The sequence below is a fragment of the Salvelinus fontinalis genome, chromosome 20 (genome assembly GCF_029448725.1).
Source record: "Salvelinus fontinalis isolate EN_2023a chromosome 20, ASM2944872v1, whole genome shotgun sequence".
NCBI classification, from domain to species: domain Eukaryota; kingdom Metazoa; phylum Chordata; class Actinopteri; order Salmoniformes; family Salmonidae; genus Salvelinus; species Salvelinus fontinalis.
In genome coordinates this window covers 18,309,279-18,331,842 of record NC_074684.1, presented here as the reverse complement: position 1 = coordinate 18,331,842, position 22,564 = coordinate 18,309,279, and the positions used below count along the sequence as shown (strand labels likewise).

At 40.6% G+C, this 22,564-nt stretch overlaps 1 protein-coding gene and 1 non-coding gene across 2 annotated transcripts in view; both read left to right on the top strand.

Annotated features, from left to right (window-relative positions):
* Nucleotides 1-474: 474 nt before the first annotated feature.
* trnav-uac (transfer RNA valine (anticodon UAC)) lies at nt 475-550 on the top strand. Its single transcript has one exon. It is a non-coding gene; the product is annotated as a tRNA-Val (tRNA).
* A 14,847-nt stretch (nt 551-15,397) lies between these two features.
* Nucleotides 15,398-22,564, top strand: part of LOC129817439 (protein stum homolog) — a 39,618-nt gene continuing 32,451 nt past the window's right edge. The window contains exon 1 of the mRNA XM_055872688.1: nt 15,398-15,782. Within this exon, the coding sequence (XP_055728663.1) occupies nt 15,614-15,782 (169 nt within the window). The 5' untranslated portion in view covers nt 15,398-15,613. The remainder of the gene's footprint in view (nt 15,783-22,564) is intronic.

Genomic DNA, 22,564 nt, shown 5'->3' with positions numbered 1-22,564 from the left:
TATCAAGGTCACATTTCTGCCAACAATTCTACACTCACAAATGGTTTAAATTCTTCAAAATCCACAATTAGTATACAGCATGTTATACAGTACCATAATGGAATAATACCACTGGTACTTTACTGGAAGAATCAAATTTAGATTGTCAGAGAAAATTTCTCAAATTCATATTAGGGGATTTCTTATTTCTGTCATAAAAAGGCGTTACAAAGAATTCATGTTCACAAGACAAGGCCAACATAATTAGGCCTGCGCATGGAGGAAGGAACCAAATCACACCAACCCTAAAGAAAATAAACACTTCAGGCAATCTACTTGGTATTATAACCCTCTTACAACATGAACATAGAGGATCATGTTCAATAAACCAGCCGATCAGAGAGAAATGTCTAAGTGGTGACTTCCAATAAGGCAGAGGGGCACTGTACTAAGGTCAGAGTAAAAGGTCCTCCTGTCATATCTAATGACAGGAGGACCTCCCGTGTGGCTCAGTTGGTAGAGCATGGTGCTTACAACGCCAGGGTTGTGGGTTCGATTCCCACGGGGGGCCAGTACAAAAAAAAGTATGAATGTATGTACTTGTAAGTCGCTCTGGATAAGAGCGTCTGCTAAATGACTTAAATGTAAATGTAATGACTGTCCTTGTGTATCTCTGGGACGGTGCCCTTGATTTGGACCGCCCTTTTGAGAGTGTCCTCTGATGAATTATAGTGTAAACCCAAGGTGCTACGAGGAGCTCTGATAGGATAACTCTGTGATTTAGAGTCCGAGTGATGTCAGTTCTGATCTGTGGGCCCACTGGAGACATCAGGTATGATGGCACAGCAGCAGCCAGGGAGCAGGAGCAGGGTTAGGAGACCAGTTTAAAAGGCTCAGGAAAGCCTTAATCTATAACATGTCAAGCTGTCTCGCCTTTTTCTCACTCTCTGTTTTCTCTCTCTTTCTTTCACTTAGCCTAATATTTAATTAAGTAATGAGACGAGGTATAAGGGCATTCCATTACAGCTACGTTCGAGTTGAGATTACTCATGGTCCAATAAATGTACCTGTAGCATCTAAAAATTGGATTTAATAGTTTAATAGCCCATGACGTATTCAACATTCATCAATACTTTTAGGTGTTGGACCAACGCCAAAAAACAGTGAAGTTGATATATCAAGGGAGGAGCATTTCTTGTATATGATTTTTTTGTCTATGACATTTTTTTTTGTATAGGATTTTTTGTATATGACAATGAAATATTCTTCTGATTACCGTAAAACTAGTTGGCACCTTCAAATCTTTCTCAGAAAAAGTATATTTTAATACTGTTCGCTCTGGCAAAATGCTAAACTTGGAACCAATCAGAACTCCCGTGCTGCTTCTATCAAAAACGTAAACACACCCTCACATGAAATCGTGATCTGCTGTCAGTGTGTTAAGAGGAACTAACGTTAGCTCCCAAAGACTGATATAAGATAAATATTTGTTTTCGAGTGCACTTGAAGTATGCAGCATGCAATACGAATGGTCTTGATCATATGAAGAGGTAACTTCATTGACCATTTAGACAATTTATTGATTGCGCCTGCTCAGGAAGCTAGTGTTTTATTAGCTATCAGTGAATTCAATTTTGAGTCATGATTGTCTCAGTTCCAGCAACTTACTGCAAACTTAAAGAAACATGCAATTATACAATTTGCATAGAAACCCAAATAAAAGCAAATAGATAGAAAGATGTGTGTGTCATGTATGCTAGAATGGAGGTTTAAAAATGACAGATGCCTATGTATATTAGCCAATACATATGGCATAGCCTACACATATACGTAGCATACCTTGCAAAACAATATTATCTTAAATAAAATTTCAAATGAAATTGTGTTTGTCACATGCACCGAATACAACAGTTGTAGACAAAGTGAAATGCTTACTTAGAAGCCCTTAACCAACAATGCAGTTTTAAGAAAAATAAGTGTTTAGTAAAAAATAGATAAGTAAAAAAGGAAAATAAGAAATAATTAAAGAGCAGCAGTAAAATAAAAGTAGCGAGGCTTTATATACAGGTGGTACCGGTACAGAGTCAATGTGCGGGGGCACAGTTTAGTCGAGGTAATTGAGGTAATATGTACATGTAGGTAGAGTTAAAGTGACTTAAAACAGTTGTACAATGTCAACTGCAATAAGATAACCAGAGTTTGATTTCTAAACCAGATGAGGTCTCAAATAGTAGCTGACCAGCACAATGGTGGGCACACATAATGTTAGATCTATTTACAGTGCATTTGGAAAGTATTCAGACACCTTAACTTTTTCCACATTTTGTTACAGCCTTATTATACAATTGATTCAATTGTTTATTTTTTTGCAAACGGGTTAAAAATAAAGAACTAAAATATCAAATTTACATAAATATTCAGACCCTTTACTCAGTACTTGGTTGAAGCACCTTTGGCAGTTATTACAGCCGAGTCTTCATGGGTTGCGACGCTACATGCTTGGCACACCTGTATTTGGGGAGTTTCTCCCATTCTTCTCTGCAGATCCTCTAAAGCTCTGTCAATTGGATTAGGAGCGTTGCTGCTATTTTCAGGTCTCTCCAGAGATGTTCGATCGGGTTCAAGTCCGGGCTCTGGCTGGGCCACTCAAAGACATTGAGAGACCACTCCTGCGTAGTCTTGGCTGTGTGCTTAGGGTCGTTGTCATGTTAGAAGGTGAACCTTCACCCCAGTCTGAGGTCCTGAGGCTCTGGAGCAGGTTTTCATCAAGGATCACTCTGTACTTTGCTCCGTTCATCTTTCCATCGATCATGACTAGTCTCCCAGTCCCCTCCGATGAAAAACATCCCCACAGCATGATGCTGCCACCTTGCTTCACCGTAGGGATGGTGCCAGGTTTCCTCCAGATGTGATGCTTGGTATTCAGGCCAAATAGTTCAATCTTGGTTTCATCAGAACAAAGAATCTTGTTTCTCATGGTCTGAGAGTCTTTAGGTGCCTTTGTGCAAACTCCAAGCGGGCTGTCGTGCCTTTTCCTGAGGAGTGGCTTCCGTCTGGCCACTCTACCATAAAGGCCTGATTAGAGGAGTGCTGCAGAGATGGTTGTCCTTCTGGAAGGTTCTCCCATCTCCACAGAGGATCTCTGGAGCTTTGTCAAAGTGACCTTCGGGTTCTTGGTCACCTCCCTTCTCCCCCGATTGCTCAGTTTGGCCGGGCGGCCAGCTCAGGAATAGTCGTGGTGGTTCCAAACTTCTTCCATTTAAGAATGAAGGAGGCTACTGTGTTCTTGGGGACCTTCAATGCTATAGAAACGTTTTTGTACCCTTCCCCCACAATCCTGTCTCGGAGTTCTACAGACAATACCTTCGACCTCATGGCTTGGTTTTTGCTCAGACATGAATTGTTAACTGTGGGACCTTATATAGACAGGTGTCTGCCTTTCCAAATCATGTCCAATCAATTGAATTTACCACAGGTGAACTCCAATCAAGTTATAGAAACATCTCAAGGATGATCAATGGAAACAGGATACACCTGAGCACAATTTCGTGTCTCGTAGCAAAGGGTCTGAATACTTATGTAAATCAGCTATTTCTGTTTTTTGTTTTATTTTTAAATATATCCTCCAAACACCGGCATCGAGGAAGCATTATCGCTTTTATACAACGGGTTCAAATATCAACTATCAATTATCAACATATTCAAATAATGGTAGACATATTTTCATAAAAAATGTTATTTTGATGAATTTATTCATTCTATTTCATCCTTCCACAAGATATAGTCTCGACACAAATCTAGGTTTGCTACCCAAGCCGGCTGGTCGTTCGTTCTATTGGTCCAGTTGCCATACTGGCTGGCAACGTTCTTATCCCTTGCTTGCTAGCTAGCCAACTATGGCTAACTTAGTCACGTCAAACAGTGCAGCCAGAATAACAACAGAGTAGTTGCATTTGTTTCTGTTGTATAGTGACATTTATTTGGATACATCCATAACAGTGAACTAATGAGGCGCAATTTACCTGGCATAGAAAATGTGCTCACTCGTCAGGACACTGTTGTTCGAGAGCTAGCCAACAACACAGCTAACACAATCACTTCAAACTGAAGCTGGAAAGACTGCAAACTATCTGCACTTCATTTCATTTGACCTGTTTCTATTGATAGTTCTTTGTATATATCCATAAAAATTACACTGATTCATAATTTCGACTGGCTGAGAAAAGCTTTCTGCCTGTCTGTCTCATCCCGACTCCCGTCACACTGATTACTATTGGACAGCTGGAGATCGAATTTGAATATTGAAACAATGTTGCAAATGTCGGAGAGACAGGCGGCAAGGTTTATGCAAATATTCACTTTTGAAAATCAAATGCAAGTCTAAAATAAATGTGAGCTAACGTCTACATGCTATTTATAGTGGAGATCAAGTTCATACATTTCCTGGCTGGGCTGATGAGACAGTGGATTGTGCAGTCAGATGGAACAAGTAAATAGGCATTTCAACGTCATAGTTTTAGCCGGTGGTAACTTGTGGAATAGACACTGGCTGGAATGCGATTTTAACCAATCAATATCCAGGATTATACCCCCCTTCGTTGCATAATAGTAAAGTAAAACGCTTGTCACCTGTCAAACAAGCATGTGTATCTGTAGTGGATGTTCTTCAACTCTAAAATGCACTAGACTGTGTAAGACAAAACCCGCAAAGAAAAGACAACAGGCAAATGCATGTGTTCCCAATGTTTAAATAGTGATGGCAAGGAAAGTTCAAACTGCAATAGGACAGTTCTCCTCACAGGTGAGTGAATTTGCCCACTTGAGACCAAAGTGAGGGACAAGAATGAATACAATTAATCAGCAAAGGAATGTAGTTTGTGAGCTAGAAATAACAGATCTAGATGTTGTACGCTATCTGCATTACTAAGGTTGTCACGCTCTGGCCTTTGTTATCTTTGTTTTCTGTAATAGTTTGGTTAGGTCAGGGTGTGACAGGGGGGAAGTTTGTGTGTTTTTGTCTTGTCTTGGGTGGTTGTATGGTATAGGGGGTTTAGGTAGAGTAGATGGGTTTGTGTTTGAGTGTAGGTGTCTAGGTATGTCTATGGTTGCCTGAATGGTTCTCAATCAGAGACAGCTGTCATTCATTGTCTCTGATTGGGAGCCATATTTAAGGCAGCCATAGGCAGTAGGCTTTTGTGGGTAGTTGTCTATGTTCTCTGTTGCATGTGTGCACTTAGTCTATTATAGCTTCACGTTCGTCTGTTTGTTGTTTTGTTTTCGTTCGCTTTTGTCTTCCTATAAAAGAAGATGTATTTTTCACACGCTGCGCCTTGGTCCACTCATTCACCACAAGACAATCGTGACAAAGGTTGCTGTGTTCTAAGTTGGGAGTCATTTTACAGCTTGCATTGATGGTATCACATTTCTATAACTATTTACATTACAAATAATAATAAAAAATACTTTACCTGATAGCAGTTTGTCAGACGGAGATCTCTCTAGAGCTGTCACCAAGCTGTCTACTACCTGAGGTTCGGATGACTTGATTGGCAGACATGGTCAGCAGAGATAGTACCATGAATAGTACAAGTTTTGATTGGTTTACAATACTCTGCGACATTTGCCTGTCCAGCTAGCAAACATAAAAGTAAGTATTTGAAAAAAAAGATCAAGAATTTACATTGCCTATCACGTTTTAGTGAAGACCCAGATGCAAACAGTGTCGAAGTAACAAAAGTTTATTACTAGAACAGGGGGCAGGCTAAATGACAGGTCAAGGTCAGGCAGAGGTCAGTAATCCAGATCAGAGTCCAAAAGGTACAGAACGGCAGGCAATCTCTTGGTCAGGGCAGGTAGAATGGTCAAAACCGGGAAAACTAGAAAACAGGAACTAGAAACAGACAAGAACAAGAGGGAAAACGCTGGTAGGCTTGACGAACAAAACGAACTGGCAATATGTTACGTTCCTGACCTATTGTTCCTTTTTCTTTTATTTATTTAGTTGGTCAGGGCGTGAGTTGGGGTGGGTTGTCTTTGTGTGTTTTTGTATTGTCTAGGGTGTTGTATGGTTTAGGGGGTTATATAGAGTAGATGGGTTAGTGTTTAGTATAGGTGTCTAGGAAAGTCTATGGTTGCCTGAATTGGTTCTCAATCAGAGACAGCTGGTTATTGTTGTCTCTGATTGGGAGCCATATTTAAGGCAGCCATAGGCTTTAGCTGTTTGTGGGTAATTGTCTATGTGTAGTGTTTGTGTCAGCACTATTTGTCTGTATAGCTTCACGGTCGTTATTTTGTTAGTTTGTGTATAGTTGTTTGTTTCTTGTTTTTCTCTCTTCTTTAAATAAAGAAGATGTATTTTGCACACGCTGCGCCTTGGTCCAATCTCTCACAGCAAGACGATCGTGACACAATAGACAAACAGAGAACACAGTTATAAATACACTCGGGATAATGGGGAGGATGGGTGACATCTGGAGGGGGGTGGAGACAAGCACAAATACAGGTAAAACAGATCCGGGTGTGACATTGCCAACAAATGGAAATGTGTTCAGAATAAATAAATATACACATGTAAAAACCAGTTCCTCCCCCGACAGAGATTGATCATCTTGAAAACTGAAGCAGGCAGCTTGCTATGGCCTCCCGCCTATTTATTATACATATGAACACCATTCTGGCCCCGAGGACTGGACTTGCCCATCCCTGAGCTAAAGGAACATATATTTTAAATTCTGTGTTCTCTGATACCCAAAGGCCATTAGTTCTGTAGTCCATATTCTTATTATTTATTATTGTTATTATTAATATGTTTAGCCTAATTCTAGGTCTCTCAGTGACATTAATTGGTGCTATTTTGAAACAGCAAGCAGGGTACTGCTGCTGTAAATCTATCAGGCTACGGTATATAACCTACACTGAGTGTACAAAACATTAGGAACACCTTCTCTTTCCATGACAAACTGACCAGGTGAATCCAGGTAAAAGCTATGATCTTATTGATGTCACTTGTTAAATCCACTTTAAAATCAGTATAGATGAAGGGGAGAAGACAGGATACAGAAGGATTTTTAATTATTGAGACATGGATTGTGTATGTGTGCCATTCAGAGGGTGAATGGGCAACACAAAATATTTAAGTGCCTTTGAACGGGGTATGGCCAAAGGGTGCAAGGCACGAACTGCAACGCTGCTGTTTTTTTTCACACTCAACAGATTTCTGTATGTATTAAAAATGGTCCACCACCCGAAGGACATCCAGCTAACTTAACATTAACTGTGGAAAGCATTGGAGTTAGCATAGGCCAGAATCCCTGTGGAACGCTTTCGAAATATTGTAGTCCATGCCCCAACAAATTAAGGCTGTAAACCATGCATGAGAGCACCAGCTGTTCCGGACGACTGTGTGATCTCGCTCTCCGTAGAAGATGCGAGTAAAACCTTTAAACAGGTTAACATTCACAAGGCTGCTGGGCCAGACGTATTACCAGGAAGCGTACTTAGAACATGCGCTGACCAGCTGGCAAGTGTCTTCATTGACATTTTTAACCTCTCCTTCACCCATTCTAATACCTCTCCCACCTGGAACACGTACGTGGGAATGCTGTTCATTGACTACAGCTCAGCGTTCAACACCACAGTGCCCTCCAAGCTCATCACTAAGCTCAAGACCATGTGACTGAACACCTCCCTCTGCAACTGGATCCTGGACTTCCTGACGGGCCACCCCCCAGGTGGTGAGGGTAGGCAACAACGCATCCGCCACACTGACCGTCAACACGTGGTCCCCTCAGGGGTGCTTGCTTAGTCTTCTCTTGTACTCCCTGTTCAACCACAACTGGCCAAGCACAACTCCACAATACCATCATTAAGTTTGCTGACAACACAACAGTGGTTGGCATGAGCACCAACGAGGGAGAGGTCAGTTTTAGCATGACAGAGGAGCTGATCGTGGACACATCGATGGGGCTGTAGTGGAGCGGGTCGATAGCTTCAAGTTCCTCGGTGTCCACATTACTAAGGAATTATCATGGTCGACACACATCAACACAGTCATGAAGAAGGCATGAGAATGCCTCTTCCCCCTCAGGAGGCTGAAAAGATTTGACACTACAGAGGGTAGTGCGTATGGCCGAGTATATCGCTGGGGCCAAGCTCCCTGCCATCCAGGACCTCTATACCAGGCAGTGCCATAGGAAGGCCCTAAATATTGTCTAAGACTCCTGCCACCCAAGTCATAGACTGTTCTCTCTGCTACCACAAGGCAAGCGGTACCAATGCACCAAGTCTGGAACCAACAAGACCCAGAATAGCTTCTACTCCCAAGCCATAAGACTGCTAAATAGTTTGTTAAATAGTTAACCAATAGCTCCCCGGACTATCTGCATTGACCCTTTTTGCACTAACTCTTTTGACTCATTATATACACTGGTACTACTGTTTATTATCTATCTTATTCCCTACCTATATGTACTTATGTACCTCAATTACCTCATAAACCTGCACACCGACTCGGTACTGGTACCCCATGTATATAGCCAAGTTATCGTTACTCATTGTGTATGTATTATTATTTTTCTATTATTAATATTTATATTTTCTCTCTGCATTGTTGAGAAGGGCATTTCACTGTTAGTGTACACCTGTTGTTTACGAAGCATGTGACAAATAAAATTTGATTTGAGAGATTTGAATTTGCAATACGTATGATATGTTACGAATTCCAATTATTTGTGGCTAATGTCAGCTAGGCTAGTGTTTAGGGTTAGGGGTTAAGGTTAGGGTTAAGATTAAGGTTAAGTTTAGGATTAAGAATTAGGTTAAAGGGTAGAGGGTTAGGGGAAAGGTTAGCTAAAATGCTAAGTAATTGCAAAGTAGTAAGTAGTTGCAAAGTTGCTAATTAGCTAAAATGGTAAGGTTATCTGTGATGAGATTTAAACATGCAACCTTTACCTTGCTAGAAGTTTGCATTACATGCCTACCCGTCCACCCCAACCAACCACCCCCCTTTCGTTTTTGCCTTAAAGGATGCCCCCAGAGGAAGTTGCAAACACTATTTAGATGTAATTCTCTGTCCTAGAGAGGAAATGCATGTTTAGTTTTCCCCTTCGAAGAATGACGAAGGCTACATATACATATTCATGAATTGGGTGTGGGAATTTCCACATGGAGTTGATAAACATCAACAATTAGAGCTCGCCAGCTTGTAGTCCTAAAAAACGTCAATTATTTACATCTGCTTCATTCAGCTATTCCTATGGGCAAAATGAATGGGGAAAGAATAAGGTTTTGGAATAAATCTCGAAAATAAGGTCTGAGGTTAACAAAGGCTTATGAGAATGTATACATTTTGTTCTATGAGATAATATCAGTCACTTAACATGACCTTTATGAATTTTGAAGCCTTTATGTGTGTTTTTTAAAATTTCTATTACATACATTTTTTTAGGGTTAGGGGTTAAGGTTAAATTCACTAAAGTGACGTTAGCTGATGAAGTTTACCTGATAGAACAAAACATATAAGATCTCCTAAGCATGTGTTTACCACGGACCTTATTTTCAATGTTCATCGAAATACCCTACAAAAACTCCATTCATTTTCCCATAGGCTTTGTTCAACGAACCATGGCAGAGTTAGTGCCAACAAAAATATGCCATTGCTATTTCTCTCTACAGGCTACACTTTTGTCCCACATGGACTTGTTTGTACAGTACATAAAATAGGACACTGGTAGCTGTCAGTATAGCCAGCTACCATTCTAACCTTATCTAGCCAGCTAGCTATCTTGCTAACCTTATCTAGCAAGCTAATGTTATCTGTTGTTGCTGGGGGTTTTTTATGCACTGTATTCAAAAGTTTAGCCAACTAGCTCCATGGCTGGTTCTGGAGCTGGATTTGTCATAGGCATTGATTAATGGGAAACTTTGCCACAGATAGAAAGAACTGGTCTATCTTTGACTTTGCCTTCTACTGTTATCTCCAAAGTTTTGGTATCTTCCATAAATTGCGTCTGCGATATCTGCCATAGAAATAGTTAGAAAGAATAAGATAACGCTCCGGTAATATGGATAACTATTAAAAATAGCTGATATGCATTTTTATACATTGTAATGGACACGGTGCAACCTTTGGTAGGTAGCTTGCTGGCAGGCTTTGGCTGTGGTACAGTAAAAACAAGTCAGTCCATGCTCATGGTTCTCACAGGGGAATTGAAATAATAGGCTACATTGACTTTTTTCATGATCATGCATACCGCAAATTACACGTAACATTTTGAGGAATATTCAGAGTTGGAAACTTTCCGTGGGAATTAACAGGAACATATGAGAATTAACTACTAAATGGGAATTAATATTAATACCAATTTAAATGTAGATGTTTTTTGCATTGGATATATTTACCGTATCATATGGAGACAGAAACATACAGTGGCTTGCGAAAGTATTCACCCCCCCCCTTGGCATTTTTCTTATTTTCTTGCCTTACAACATGGAATTAAAATTGATTTTTGTGGGGTTTGTATCTTTTGATTTACACAACATGCCTACCACTTTGAAGATGCTAAATATTTTTTATTGTGAAACAAACAAGAAATAAGACAAAAGAAACTGAAAACTTGAGTGTGCATAACTATTCACCCCCCCTTAAAGTCAATACTTTGTAGATCCACCTTTTGCAGCAATTACAGCTGCAAGTCTCTTGGGGTATGTGTCTATAAGCTTGGCACATCTAGCCACTGGGATTTTTGCCCATTCTTCAAGGCAAAACTGCTCCAGCTCCTTCAAGTTGGATGGGTTCTGCTGGTGTACAGCAATATTTAAGTCATACCACAGATTCTCAATTAAATTTAGGTCTGGGCTTTGACTAGGCCACTCCAAGACATTTAAATGTTTCCCCTTAAACCACTCGAGTGTTGCTTTAGCAGTATGCTTAGGGTCATTGTCCTGCTGGAAGGTGAACCTCCATCCCAGTCTCAAATCTCTGGAAGACTGAAACAGGTTTCCCTCAAGAATTTCCCTGTATTTAGCGCCATCCATCATTCCTTCAATTCTGACCAGTTGATGATGCTGCTGCCACCACCATGCTTCCCTGTGTGGATGGTGTTCTCGGAGTGATGAGAGGTCTTAGTGTAAGGGATGCGTAACTGGTGGCAGGGAAGTCAGACGCAGGAGAGCAGAACTAGGTAATAGCCGGAGCAGTTTAATAGTAAAACCAACAGCATAAGAAATACAAAATATGGGCACAATAACCCAACGCACACCAGTCAAACAAATGTGCACAAGCACTTACAACAAACAATACCGCACAAAGACATGGGGGGAACAGAGGGTTAAATACACAACACTAAATGAGCGAATGAAAACCAGGAGTGTGGGAAAACAAGACAAAACAAATGGAAAATTAAAAATGGATCGGCGATGGCTAGAAGACCGGTGACGTCGACCGCCGAACACCACCCGAACAAGGAGAGGCACTGACTTCACCAGAAGTCGTGACAGTTAGGTTTGTGCCAGACATGGCATTTTCCTTGATTGCCAAAAAGCTCATTTTTAGTCTCATCTGACCAGAGTACCTTCTTCAATATCTATGGGGAGTCTCCCACATGCCTTTTGGCGAACACCAAACGTGTTTGCATATTTTTTTCTTTAAGCAATGGCTTTTTCTGGACACTCTTCCGTAAAGCCCAGCTCTGTGGAGTGTACAGCTTAAAGTGGTCTTATGGACAGATACTCCAATCTCTGCTGTGAAGCTTTGCAGCTCCTTCAGAGTAATCTTTGGTCTCTTTGTTGCCTCTCTGATTAATGCCCTCCTTGCCTGGTCTGTGAGTTTTGGTGGGAGGCCCTCTCTTGGCAGGTTTGTTATGGTGCCATATTCTTTCCATTTTTTAATAATGGATTTAATGGTGCTCCGTGGGATGTTCAAAGTTTCTAATATTTTTTTATTACCCAACCCTGATCTGTACTTCTCCACAACTTTTTCCCTGACCTGTTTGGAGAGCTGCTTGGTCTTCATGGTGCCGATTGCTTGTTGGTGTTGCAGACTCTGGGCCTTTCAGTACAGGTGTATATATAGTGAGATCATGTGACACTTACATTGCACACAGGTGAACTTTATTTAACTAATTATGTGACTTCTGAAGGTAATTGGTTGCACCAGATCTTATTTAGGGGCTTCATAGCAAAGCGGTGAATACATATGCACGCACCACTTTTTTACAGGGGTTTTTTGTTAAATCTTTTTAAACAAGTATTATTATTTTTTTCACTTCACCAATATGGACTATTCTGTGTATGTCCATTACATGAAATCCAAATAAAAATCTATTTAAATTACAGCTTGTTATGCAACAAAATAGGAAAACGCCAAGAGGGATGAATACTTTTGCAAGGCACTGTAAACCTTTTACCTAATCATAAGAAGACCTAATTGCAAGTTAAATCCTTTCAATAGAAAAAATGTAAATGTGTTACAAATTGAACTTTAATTCAATGTGTTGACTCTTCACATGGGATGATTTCCCTGAACAACAAAAGAAAGGGAATATTGAATGATCCCCAATGATTCATCGTATCTCCCAAAAACGTTTTCAACATACATCTGTAAAATTATAGTCTCGAAACTAAAGCTTTGGTTGTGTTCCTCTCAGGCTTCCATGTCTTCTCGCTGGTCCTCCTCAATTTCCACCTCTTGAACATCAGACTCTGTGGCCTCATCTTCACTGTCACTTTCCGACCTTGTTGAGGATGGCTCGTTGTCAGGCTCAAAAAGCCTCAACTGTGCCCGGATGGCCACCAATTTTTTAAACCTTGTATTGGTCACCCTGTTGCGTTCTTTGGTGTGTTTGTTCCCAAACAAGGACCAGTTGCGCTCTGAGGCGGCTGATGTTGGTGGAATTTGGAGGATGATGGAGGCAACAGGGGAAAGAGCCTCAGATCCACAAACTCTTCCACCAGGTGGCTGATGAGATATGTTGGCATGACTGCCATATTACATCTCCATCCCAAAGCCCTTGCTTGAAAGTGTACTTCGCCAGACTGCCAAGAACCTTGCCCTCATCCAGGCCAAGGTGGTGAAACATGGTAGTGATGACACCATAGGCCTTGTTGATCTCTGCACCAGACAGGATGCTCATGCCAGCATACTTGGGCTCCAACATGTACACTGCTGTGTGTATGGGCTTCAGGCAGAAGTCGTCACCCTTTTTGATGTATTTCAGAACTGCAGTTTCCTCTGCTTGGAGCAACAGTGAAGTAGGCAGGGCAGTACAGATTTCTTCTCTTACATCTGCAAGCAGAGTCTGAACATCAGACAAGATGGCATTGTCTCCCTCTATCTGTGCAATGGCTACTGCTATAGGTTTCAGGAGTTTCAGGCTGCTTACCACTCTCTCCCAAAATACATCATCCAGGAAGATCCTCGTGATGGGGCTGTCCATATCGGCAGACTGTGATATGGCCATTTCTTGGAGACTCCTTCCCCTCCAGGAGACTGTCAAACATTATGACAACATCACCCTAACAAGTGTTGCTGGGCAGTTTCAATGTGGTCCTCTTATTCTTTTCACTTTGCTTGGTGAGGTAGATTGCTGCTATAACTTGATGACCCTTCACATACCTAACCATTTCCTTGGCTATCTTGTAGAGTGTATCAATTGTGTATCCGAACTAGCAGAAATTGTTAACAAGTTAGAAATGATTTAAACAATAGGCTACTATTTACTAGTTAACAAAAATCATGTATGTCATATAAAATATATTCACCCCACCCAGTATTGTAATCAAAGCTTACCAGAAAGCATGTAGTCCTTGGCTCAGACAGTGTAGTAGTGTGGGCTCAATAGCATCTCATTAGTGTGCAAGGTCTTGAGAATCAGCTGTACATGTGATTGAAGAGTGCACTGCACATGTGATGGAAGAATGCACCGTGCATGCAGAGGGTTGCAATTCCATTGAATTTGGGATAGTTTAACCAAAATATGTCACAAGACCTAGAATTGCCTTGTGTATCCCATCAAAAAAAGTTACACTGTTATAAGCTAACTTTTTTGATAAATTTAAGCAAAATTAACAAAATTCCAGGGCTCAACTTCCCATGGAAAATTTCCGGAAAGTTTCCGATCCTTTGCAACACTACATGTAACTATAAATACCTTCAATTTTCGGGTGCCTTTTCATTATCTGGATAGACACTTGCAGTTTTTAGCTAACGTTACACCAATCAAAGCAGTGGAGCGTGTTGTGAAGCAAAACTTTCGTGGTAAAAAATATAAATCTTGGAGCGATAATTATACCATTTATAAAATGGTCAGATATACAGTATATATTTCTAATACACACTAGCAAAAAACAAGTGAAAATTGACAAATTATCCAATAGATTATGAAAATATTCTGGTAAAAAAAGTGGCAAAATGGAATAGCTTTGCAGCTGTTTCTGATTAATAAACAATGCCAGTGAACAAATCCAGTCCTGAAACAAAACGTATACTGAAGAATTTGTATGTCATATTATAGGAAAAGACACTGCATTCACACGGATTTGCACAAAGTCGGCAGTTCGGATTTGTCACTTCAATCAACTTCAAGCCCAAGTATATCATACTTTGATTAAAACAATGACTTATTGACTTAAATCATTGTGCAACATCATGGGTAAACTCTGGCCATAGTCTTTCAGCTCAAACAAGTGGATTTCTACTGGTGTGGGCATTTTAAGTAACCTTCTATCTTATGTAACAATACCAAAGGTAACATATCATGCTAACTTGAGTGTCGTGTATGTTGTTTACTATCTTACGTTTAGTCTATGAGACCAGCCTAGTTGTCTTCGGTCTCTCTTAATGTAGTGTTGTGTTGTCTCTCTTGTCGGGATGTGTGTGTTGTCCTATTTATATAAATATTTTAATCCCAGCCCCCATCCACGCAGGAGGCATTCTGCCTTTTGGTAGGCCGTCATTGTAAATTTGAATGTGTTCTTAACTGACTTGCTGAGTTAAACAAAGGTTAAATAAAAAATAAATAAATAGTTGAACTGTGCAAGGGAGCAGATGCTCAGTGCTTGTTAGTGATGGGCATTCCCAGTCTTTTTAGTGAGCCGGATCTTTTGGCTCCGTTTACCTTATGAACGCCTCTTTGTTCAGTAGCACAGTGCTTAAAAAATTATGAAAAATATAAACATTCGAATGTAAAGGCTAAAAAGTTGCATACCGTTATGTCAGATTGTGAAATGTGAGTTAAAATAAAAAACGTACATGACGAAATGAAATCGCTTGCAAAAACACTACTTTTTGCTCACGCAGTGAGGATTTACCATCTTCAGATAATGTTTTTTATAATATATACATGTAATGTCTCGCGCTCAAAAAGCAGCAGTAGCAGTATGCAAATCAGTGAGTCAAATGAACGGCTCCTTCACAGATGCGATTCGTTTCCCAACAAAAAGAGCCGTTTAAAACGAGCCTTTCGTTTGCGAACTACCCATCACAAGTGCTTACGCGCCGCTTACGTGCACACAGTCCACTTCATGCAGTTGGTCATTTTTGGAGAGGTTTGCTCATCCTGTGTTGCGGAAGGGAGTCTTTGACAGATAGAGAATAAACAGTAATAAATAGTTCACACTTTGCCTGTTTACGCTCAACATGGACCAAAAAGACACCGAAATGAATGAGAAGGGAGTTACTTCTTCGACCAGTGGAGTTGTGGTCCAAGTAAGAGAGAAGAAAGGACCTTTGCGTGCAGCTATTCCATACATGCCATTCCCAGTAGCTGTGTTATGCCTATTTCTCAACACTTTTGTACCTGGTTTAGGTGAGTTTACACTTTGATGTTGCTACTTTTTAATCACATCATGTGTTGTAGTAACAGTGTCGAAAACGTACAGTGGGCACATATGGCACTGTTTAGAATGTGATATCACATATGGCACTGTTTAGAATGTGATATCACATATGGCACTGTTTAGAATGTGATATCACATATGGCACTGTTTAGAATGTGATACTTGCATCATTTTTGTAAACGTTTTGTTGTCATCAGAATTTCGTTTTTATTATCCCTGTATTTTACCATTACGCTCGCCTGGGGTGTATTCATCACCGTTTACCGTTTAAGAACCAAATGGATGCAAACAGAGCAAACGGAACGAAACGGGGAGGGACTTACCAGAATTTGTCCAATAGAAACTCTCGTTTGCGTTTTCCGTTTGGCGTTAACGATTTCTGTTGCAAAACGTTTTGTAGCAACAGAATCGGCGTAATGATTACACCCATGATGCACTTGGCGTTGTTGTAATGTTTGCGCTAGGAGTAGCCTAAACATTTTTTGAAAACGAGACAGTAAAACTGATAGCAGTGTCTCTTTTGGGAAAAGTTTACAACCTCAGGAGTTTGGACAGCATGGTGCGAACCAGTCCCCTGGTGAGATGTTCCCTCCTTTGCCAGTGATGCAAGAGAGGTTATAGCTTTAAACAAAGCAAAATACACATTAGTGATACAAACCCCCCAAAAAGCAGGCTTGTGGCAACAGTTGTGGCAAACCTTTGGCCAGTTTGTCACAGATTTGCTGCATGCTCATACTTTCACAATTTAAATTAGTTTTGTGGCAAACTGTTGTAACTTGCGAAATTACTGGCAAACAATTCTGGGAAACTTGTGGAGAACATTTAGCAAATTTGCTGCAAACTCCGTTGAATAAGCAAATTAGATCCGGTTTTGGTTACTGTGAGTTAAACAACATTTCAATGTTTTATCTACATTAACCAAATCACATAATGATGGTTCTCTGAGAAAAAAACTAAAACATTAAATGTGGGAAATATACTAAACATTTGTCTAATACAACTTTTAATCATCAGCATGGTAATGAAGAAAAGAGCAAAGACTGGATATTTCTCAAATAAATAGTTTAATGTTTTTATGTAGCTACAACATTTACATGAGAGAAATGTGAAAACTATGGGGATGTTGACCTTAGGATGTTTAAAGGGGCAACTACATAATTATTTACATGAGCCAAGTGATAACTGAGCAATATATTTCAACCAATGGAAGTTTAAAACACAATTAACAAAATGTTATGAATTAAAAACAAAAACAAACCCATTACAGAATTATTGCCTTTTTAGTGAACTTGAGATGGCAGCCCGGTGGAAGTCCTTTGTCCAAAGCTTGTTGAATGCATGCACTGAAACAATCAGAAAACATAAAACAAACAAAATCAGGACACTGAAAGCAATTACTTTATTTTGCTTACACACTTTTGATTTCCCTACCATCCCACCCCCTCCATTTCCTACATACAATCAAGGTACAGTGTTGAATTTTAAATCATTCATTTGTTTTGCCTGCATTTCAGAAAATACATCATGTCAGAGAATTGTCCTCAATGTACAATAATATATACATTTTTTAAATAGCACATTGAAACAAAGCCCTATTGTCTAAGTATGTGTTATTTCGTAAGATAACAATCAATCATATCTTATGAAATCTTAAAATGTATGTATATTATTTCATCAATAAAACCGTCCAAACATCAGACTAAAGCCTCAGCTGAACTTGATGTTCACACTCAGATTGCAATCTGATCAAAACAAAGCATGTGTGCGTGTTACACTGTCCTAAGTGGTATCAACACAGATCTGTCTGTCAGACTGTGCCAGAGCAAATCCATAGATCTTCATTCACTGACACACTTCAGCTACAGTATCTTAGGTGACAGCACACACATACATATAACGTTCTATATTTGGGCAGAGTCAAAACATTGTTACACAGATAACAAGTGTAAAATATTACGTTTGAAGGTCACGCTACTAAGGACATGGACTAATGACTGTCATTACTTATAAAGCACTTTTCACAATTTCCAAAATGTAACATTTCTATTTAAAATAGATATTTGTGATAGGATGAAAGGGTAGAGGAATGTGCTTCAGCCCAGCTTGAACAAAAAATGTCATTATATATGTTAATCATACAACAGTTTAAAGATATTAAAAGAAAGGGGATACCTAGTCAGTTGCACAACTGAAGGCATTCTGCATTTAACCCAACCCCTCTGAATCAGAGATACACTCATGGCTCATCCATTCAATGATCTGTTAAATCACAGGAACACAAACACATCAGCCGGAAGGCTGCGCTTCCTCCTGTCACTTCTCACACTACGTACAAGAGCAGATGCTTATCCACTATTGTTCAGTGGAATTTTTTTGTTGTAAAATCAGTCACACTATGAAATGCTACCTAATAAACCACAATTCATTCATAATACTGTGAATATATAGTTTCACAGACATATTATTGTATTTTTTTCTGGTTTGTGTGAAATCGTTAAGAATAATATAAAACCTGTCTGCACACTACCAAGGTGAATTGGTTTAGTTTTGACTCTTGGTTGACAGTGTTGGGGGAGGGGTAATGTAGTCTTGACTCTTGGTTGACAGTGTTGGGGGATGGGTAATGTATTGATGCTCGAGTGCCAAATCAACACAAATGGATAAGAAAAGGTCTAAGCCATCAGGTGCCCAGTTTAGGAAAAAGAGGAAAGAAGAGGAGAAACGCAAAAGATAAAGGTATGCAGCTATGTCATCTCTTTATGAGTATAATATTATACATGTAATGAAGTAGGCTAGTATAACACTTATGTTTGTTAGTCTGTTGCTTGCTATGTTATTACACATAGGGCAACAATATTCAGTTTTCTGTCCAACTAGCTTACATAACATTGGATATAATTTCACACAGTTTCATCATGATAATGTGTGTAACCTGCAGCAAAACGATTACAACCTAACTAGCACACCATTGATTTGGTTGTCTTTCATTGAGGTGACATCATAAAGGTTTTGTGTGTTTGTATTGACTAGGTCCTGAGCTCAGTAAGGGGGATTTCCAATGCTGTAGGTTAACTTAAGACGTATATATTATGATGATATCTTGTATCTTTTCTTATATATTACGTCTTTTGGGGGGGTCTTATGCCTAGAATTTAGCCAAGGAGGTTGTATGATTCATTTGGTTCCTATTCTGAAAGTTTGATAAATTGTACATAATGACATGCCAATTTAATTGTGCAACAAATGGATTTAGGGTGTCAGACTCATATACTGTATTCCAATGCAAATTCAGGGGCACTTCTGAAATATTTTGGAGCACCCTCTGGCACTGACCAGGATGAGAAGCCATCTACCTCCTCAGCCACACAGGCTTCTTCAGAAATTATCTCGGAGCCTCAGGATGAGGAACCATCCACCTCCTCAGCCACACAGGTGTCTTCACAAATGTTTCCTGAGGATGAATAACCATTTGCTTCCACTTCTCCCCAGCAGGATTCTTCAGGTCTGTTTGTGCGCATGTGTGTGTGTGTGGGTACACGTACATGTGTGCATCCCTGCATAACAAAAAATTATAATAATTTCCCTTTTGCAAAGTTGTACGTTTCCATATTGTAGGTGACAATGATGATTTTATTATGTATGTGGGATGTTCCACCACGATGAATGCTGTGAATAACGTGTGTAAACTAATACCCATGTACTCTCCATTAGAAATGCCTGTAGGGGCATCCCCACCAAAATCCTGCTGCTGAGGATGAACCACTGTCTACAGACCCTGCTGACTGGCCTTCAGTTTTGACTGACAGAATTCAGACACAACTAGTTTGCAGAGGACCAAGTGAGGTACCACCTCACTTTGTTTTCCCAAGGAATGAGAGTGATGGAAGAAGTTGCCACCACCAGTATTTCAGGAAGACCTTGGTGAGTGGTGAAAAAAGTCCCTAGAAAATTGGTTGGTGTATTCTGAAAGAAACAGCCTCTTCTGCTGCAAACTTTAAGATGGACATTTATTTAGGAAACTCTGGACTGACAGACTGGAAACCTGCAAGTTCTTTGCTGACTCCACGACAGCAGCCCAGAAAACCAAAACTGCATGAAAACATGGAAAGAACTGGCAATGAGGATCAAAAAAGGGGAAACAATTAATAAGCATGAGATGGCACTTATGGAGGCTGAGAGGATAAGATGGACAGAGGTGTTGACATGTCTGACTGCTATTGTGCAGTCTCTGGCAATTAGAAATCTGGCACTAAGGGGACACACAGAAATACTGTCATCTCCGTCAAATGGAAATTTCCTCAGAGGTTGAACTGATGGCACAATTTGATCCAGTCATGAAAGAACACCATAACCGTGTTCAAAAAGGGACCTCGAGTCACACCACCAGCTACCTTGGCCACCAAATATAGAATGAACTCATTGATTTGTTGAGCAGCAAGGTCATTTCAATAATTGTGAGTGACATCAAGCTGGCAAAATGATTCTCTATCATTCTAGATTGCACCTCAGATGTCAGCCACACTGAACAGTGTGATTAGAATTGTCACTGAAGGAGGAGCCCCACAAAGGAACATTTTATGGGGGCTTTGGAGGCAGAGTCCACGGGCCAACATTTGGCATCCCTGATTCTCAAAAGATGAGCTAAAAAGTCATTGAGGACTGCAGAGGACAGTCTTATGATAATGGGTCCATAATGGGTCACATGAGAGGCAAAAACAAAAAGGTGTCCAGACCAGACTCCTTTTAATGAATCCAAGAGCTCTATTTGTGCCATGTGGGGCTCACACATTGAACCTGGTTGTGGCTGCTGCCACCAAAAGTTGTCGATGCCACAGGTTACTTTGGCATCTTACACAAACTGTACACCTTGTTCTCAGCCTCCAAACAGCGATGGGCCATCCTGAAAAAAACATGTGGACATCACTTTGAAGATGTGGACAGACAAGGTGGGAGAGTAAAGTCAAGAGTGTCGAGCCACTGAGGTATCAGACAGCAGTGGTGAGAGAGGCACTGATTGAGGTGAGGGATCAAACCAAAGACCCTGTGATAAAGATTGAGGCCCAGTCCTTGTCAGAGGAGATGGGATCATACTGCTTCAGCATCTGTACAGTGGTGTGGTATGACATCTTGAGCCAGATCCAACATGTGATCAAGCTGATGCAGTCTCCCAGCATACATGTGGATGTTGCAGTCAGTCTTCTCAGAAAGACAGAGAGAGGTCTCAGCAACTACAGGGCGACAGGCTTTATGACTGCACAAACGTCAGCCAAGGATATTTGCGAGGGTATGAATGTAGAGGCCGTTCTACAACAAAGGCTGAGGTCCACAAAGCGGCACTTTTTATACGAATCATTTGTTGAGGCTTTGAGTGATGCACTGAAGAAGTTGGAGGTGACATTTTTCAATGTCGTTGTTGATGCTGCAACCTCAGCCCTTCAGGAAAGATTTTCCACATTGGAAAATGTGAGAGAGAAGTTAGGAGTGCTGTCAACCTTCCAAAGTCTCTCAAATGAGGAGCTGACAGAACAATGTGAGGCCCTTAGTATGACACTGCACTATAAAGAACACTCAGACTTGGATGGCAAAGATCTTGCCATTAGTGGTGTAACGGACCGTAGTTAATCCTTGATCCTTGATCACCCCCCATGGTTCGGCACACATGTGAACCGCGGATCATTTGCAAAGTTTAACTATCATATTGTGCAATACAGTTTTACTGCCGCTGTTACTTTATAAAGTAATAATTCCCTAAATCTCGATGCAGAGCTGCAGTGAAAAGATAAAGACAAGACGGATATGTGTTTTACTCTGAAGCCTAAAGGTTGACTTGATTATTTTTTAAATCAGTTGTGTGTTCTGTTCACGTGAACGGGGCATGTTGAATCCCAATGAATCAATCCTGCTCGTGTTGCAATGAATAAAAAAGAGCAGTGACAGACATGGCTAGTGGAGGATCTGAAGAACTGGAAAAGCCTCCCGCTTCATTTGTCTCATCTATGGGAGCATTTTGGCTTCCCTGTCAAATATGATGATGGAAGAAGGGTGGTGGACAACACCATTATGGTGTGTAGGCATTGTGCCACAAGAAAGCCGTATGATCATGGAAATACATGGAGCATGGCCACACATTTAAAGCGTCATCACCCTGGTGTGTCAGTGACGGGAGCCAACTCAGCCAAGAGACAACTTCTCACCCCGGCATTTAAGCCCTTTGCTGCAGAATCAGATTGGGCTAAAGCCATCACCAAATCTATTGGGATGTTTATCGCTGTAGACATGAGGCCATACTCTGTTGTGGAAAACAAAGGGTTTAAAAATATGGTGTAAGTGCTGAGCAATGCTACGAAATCCCCTCGCTCACCCACTTCAGTATGAAGATCGTGCCAGATCTTTATGAACAGGAAAAGGTCAAAATTGTCGACCAATTATCCAAGACATCCTATGTTGCACTCACCACACATGGGTGGACTTCCAGGGCAACGGAAAGCTACGTGACTGACGACTCAATACACCACAGAGGAGTGGGATATGTGAAGTCCGGTGCTACAGACACTCCCCCTCTATGAGAGTCACACAGGCAGAAATCTGGCGCAGGTACTGCTAGGAGCAGTAGCAGAGTGGAAGCTATATAGCAATAGCAATATCCCAATCACCACAGATAATGCCAAGAACCAAGTAAATGCAGTGGACTGGGGCCACAGATAGCTTGCTTTGCACAAGTGATCCATTTAGCATCCCAAAGGGGAATCCC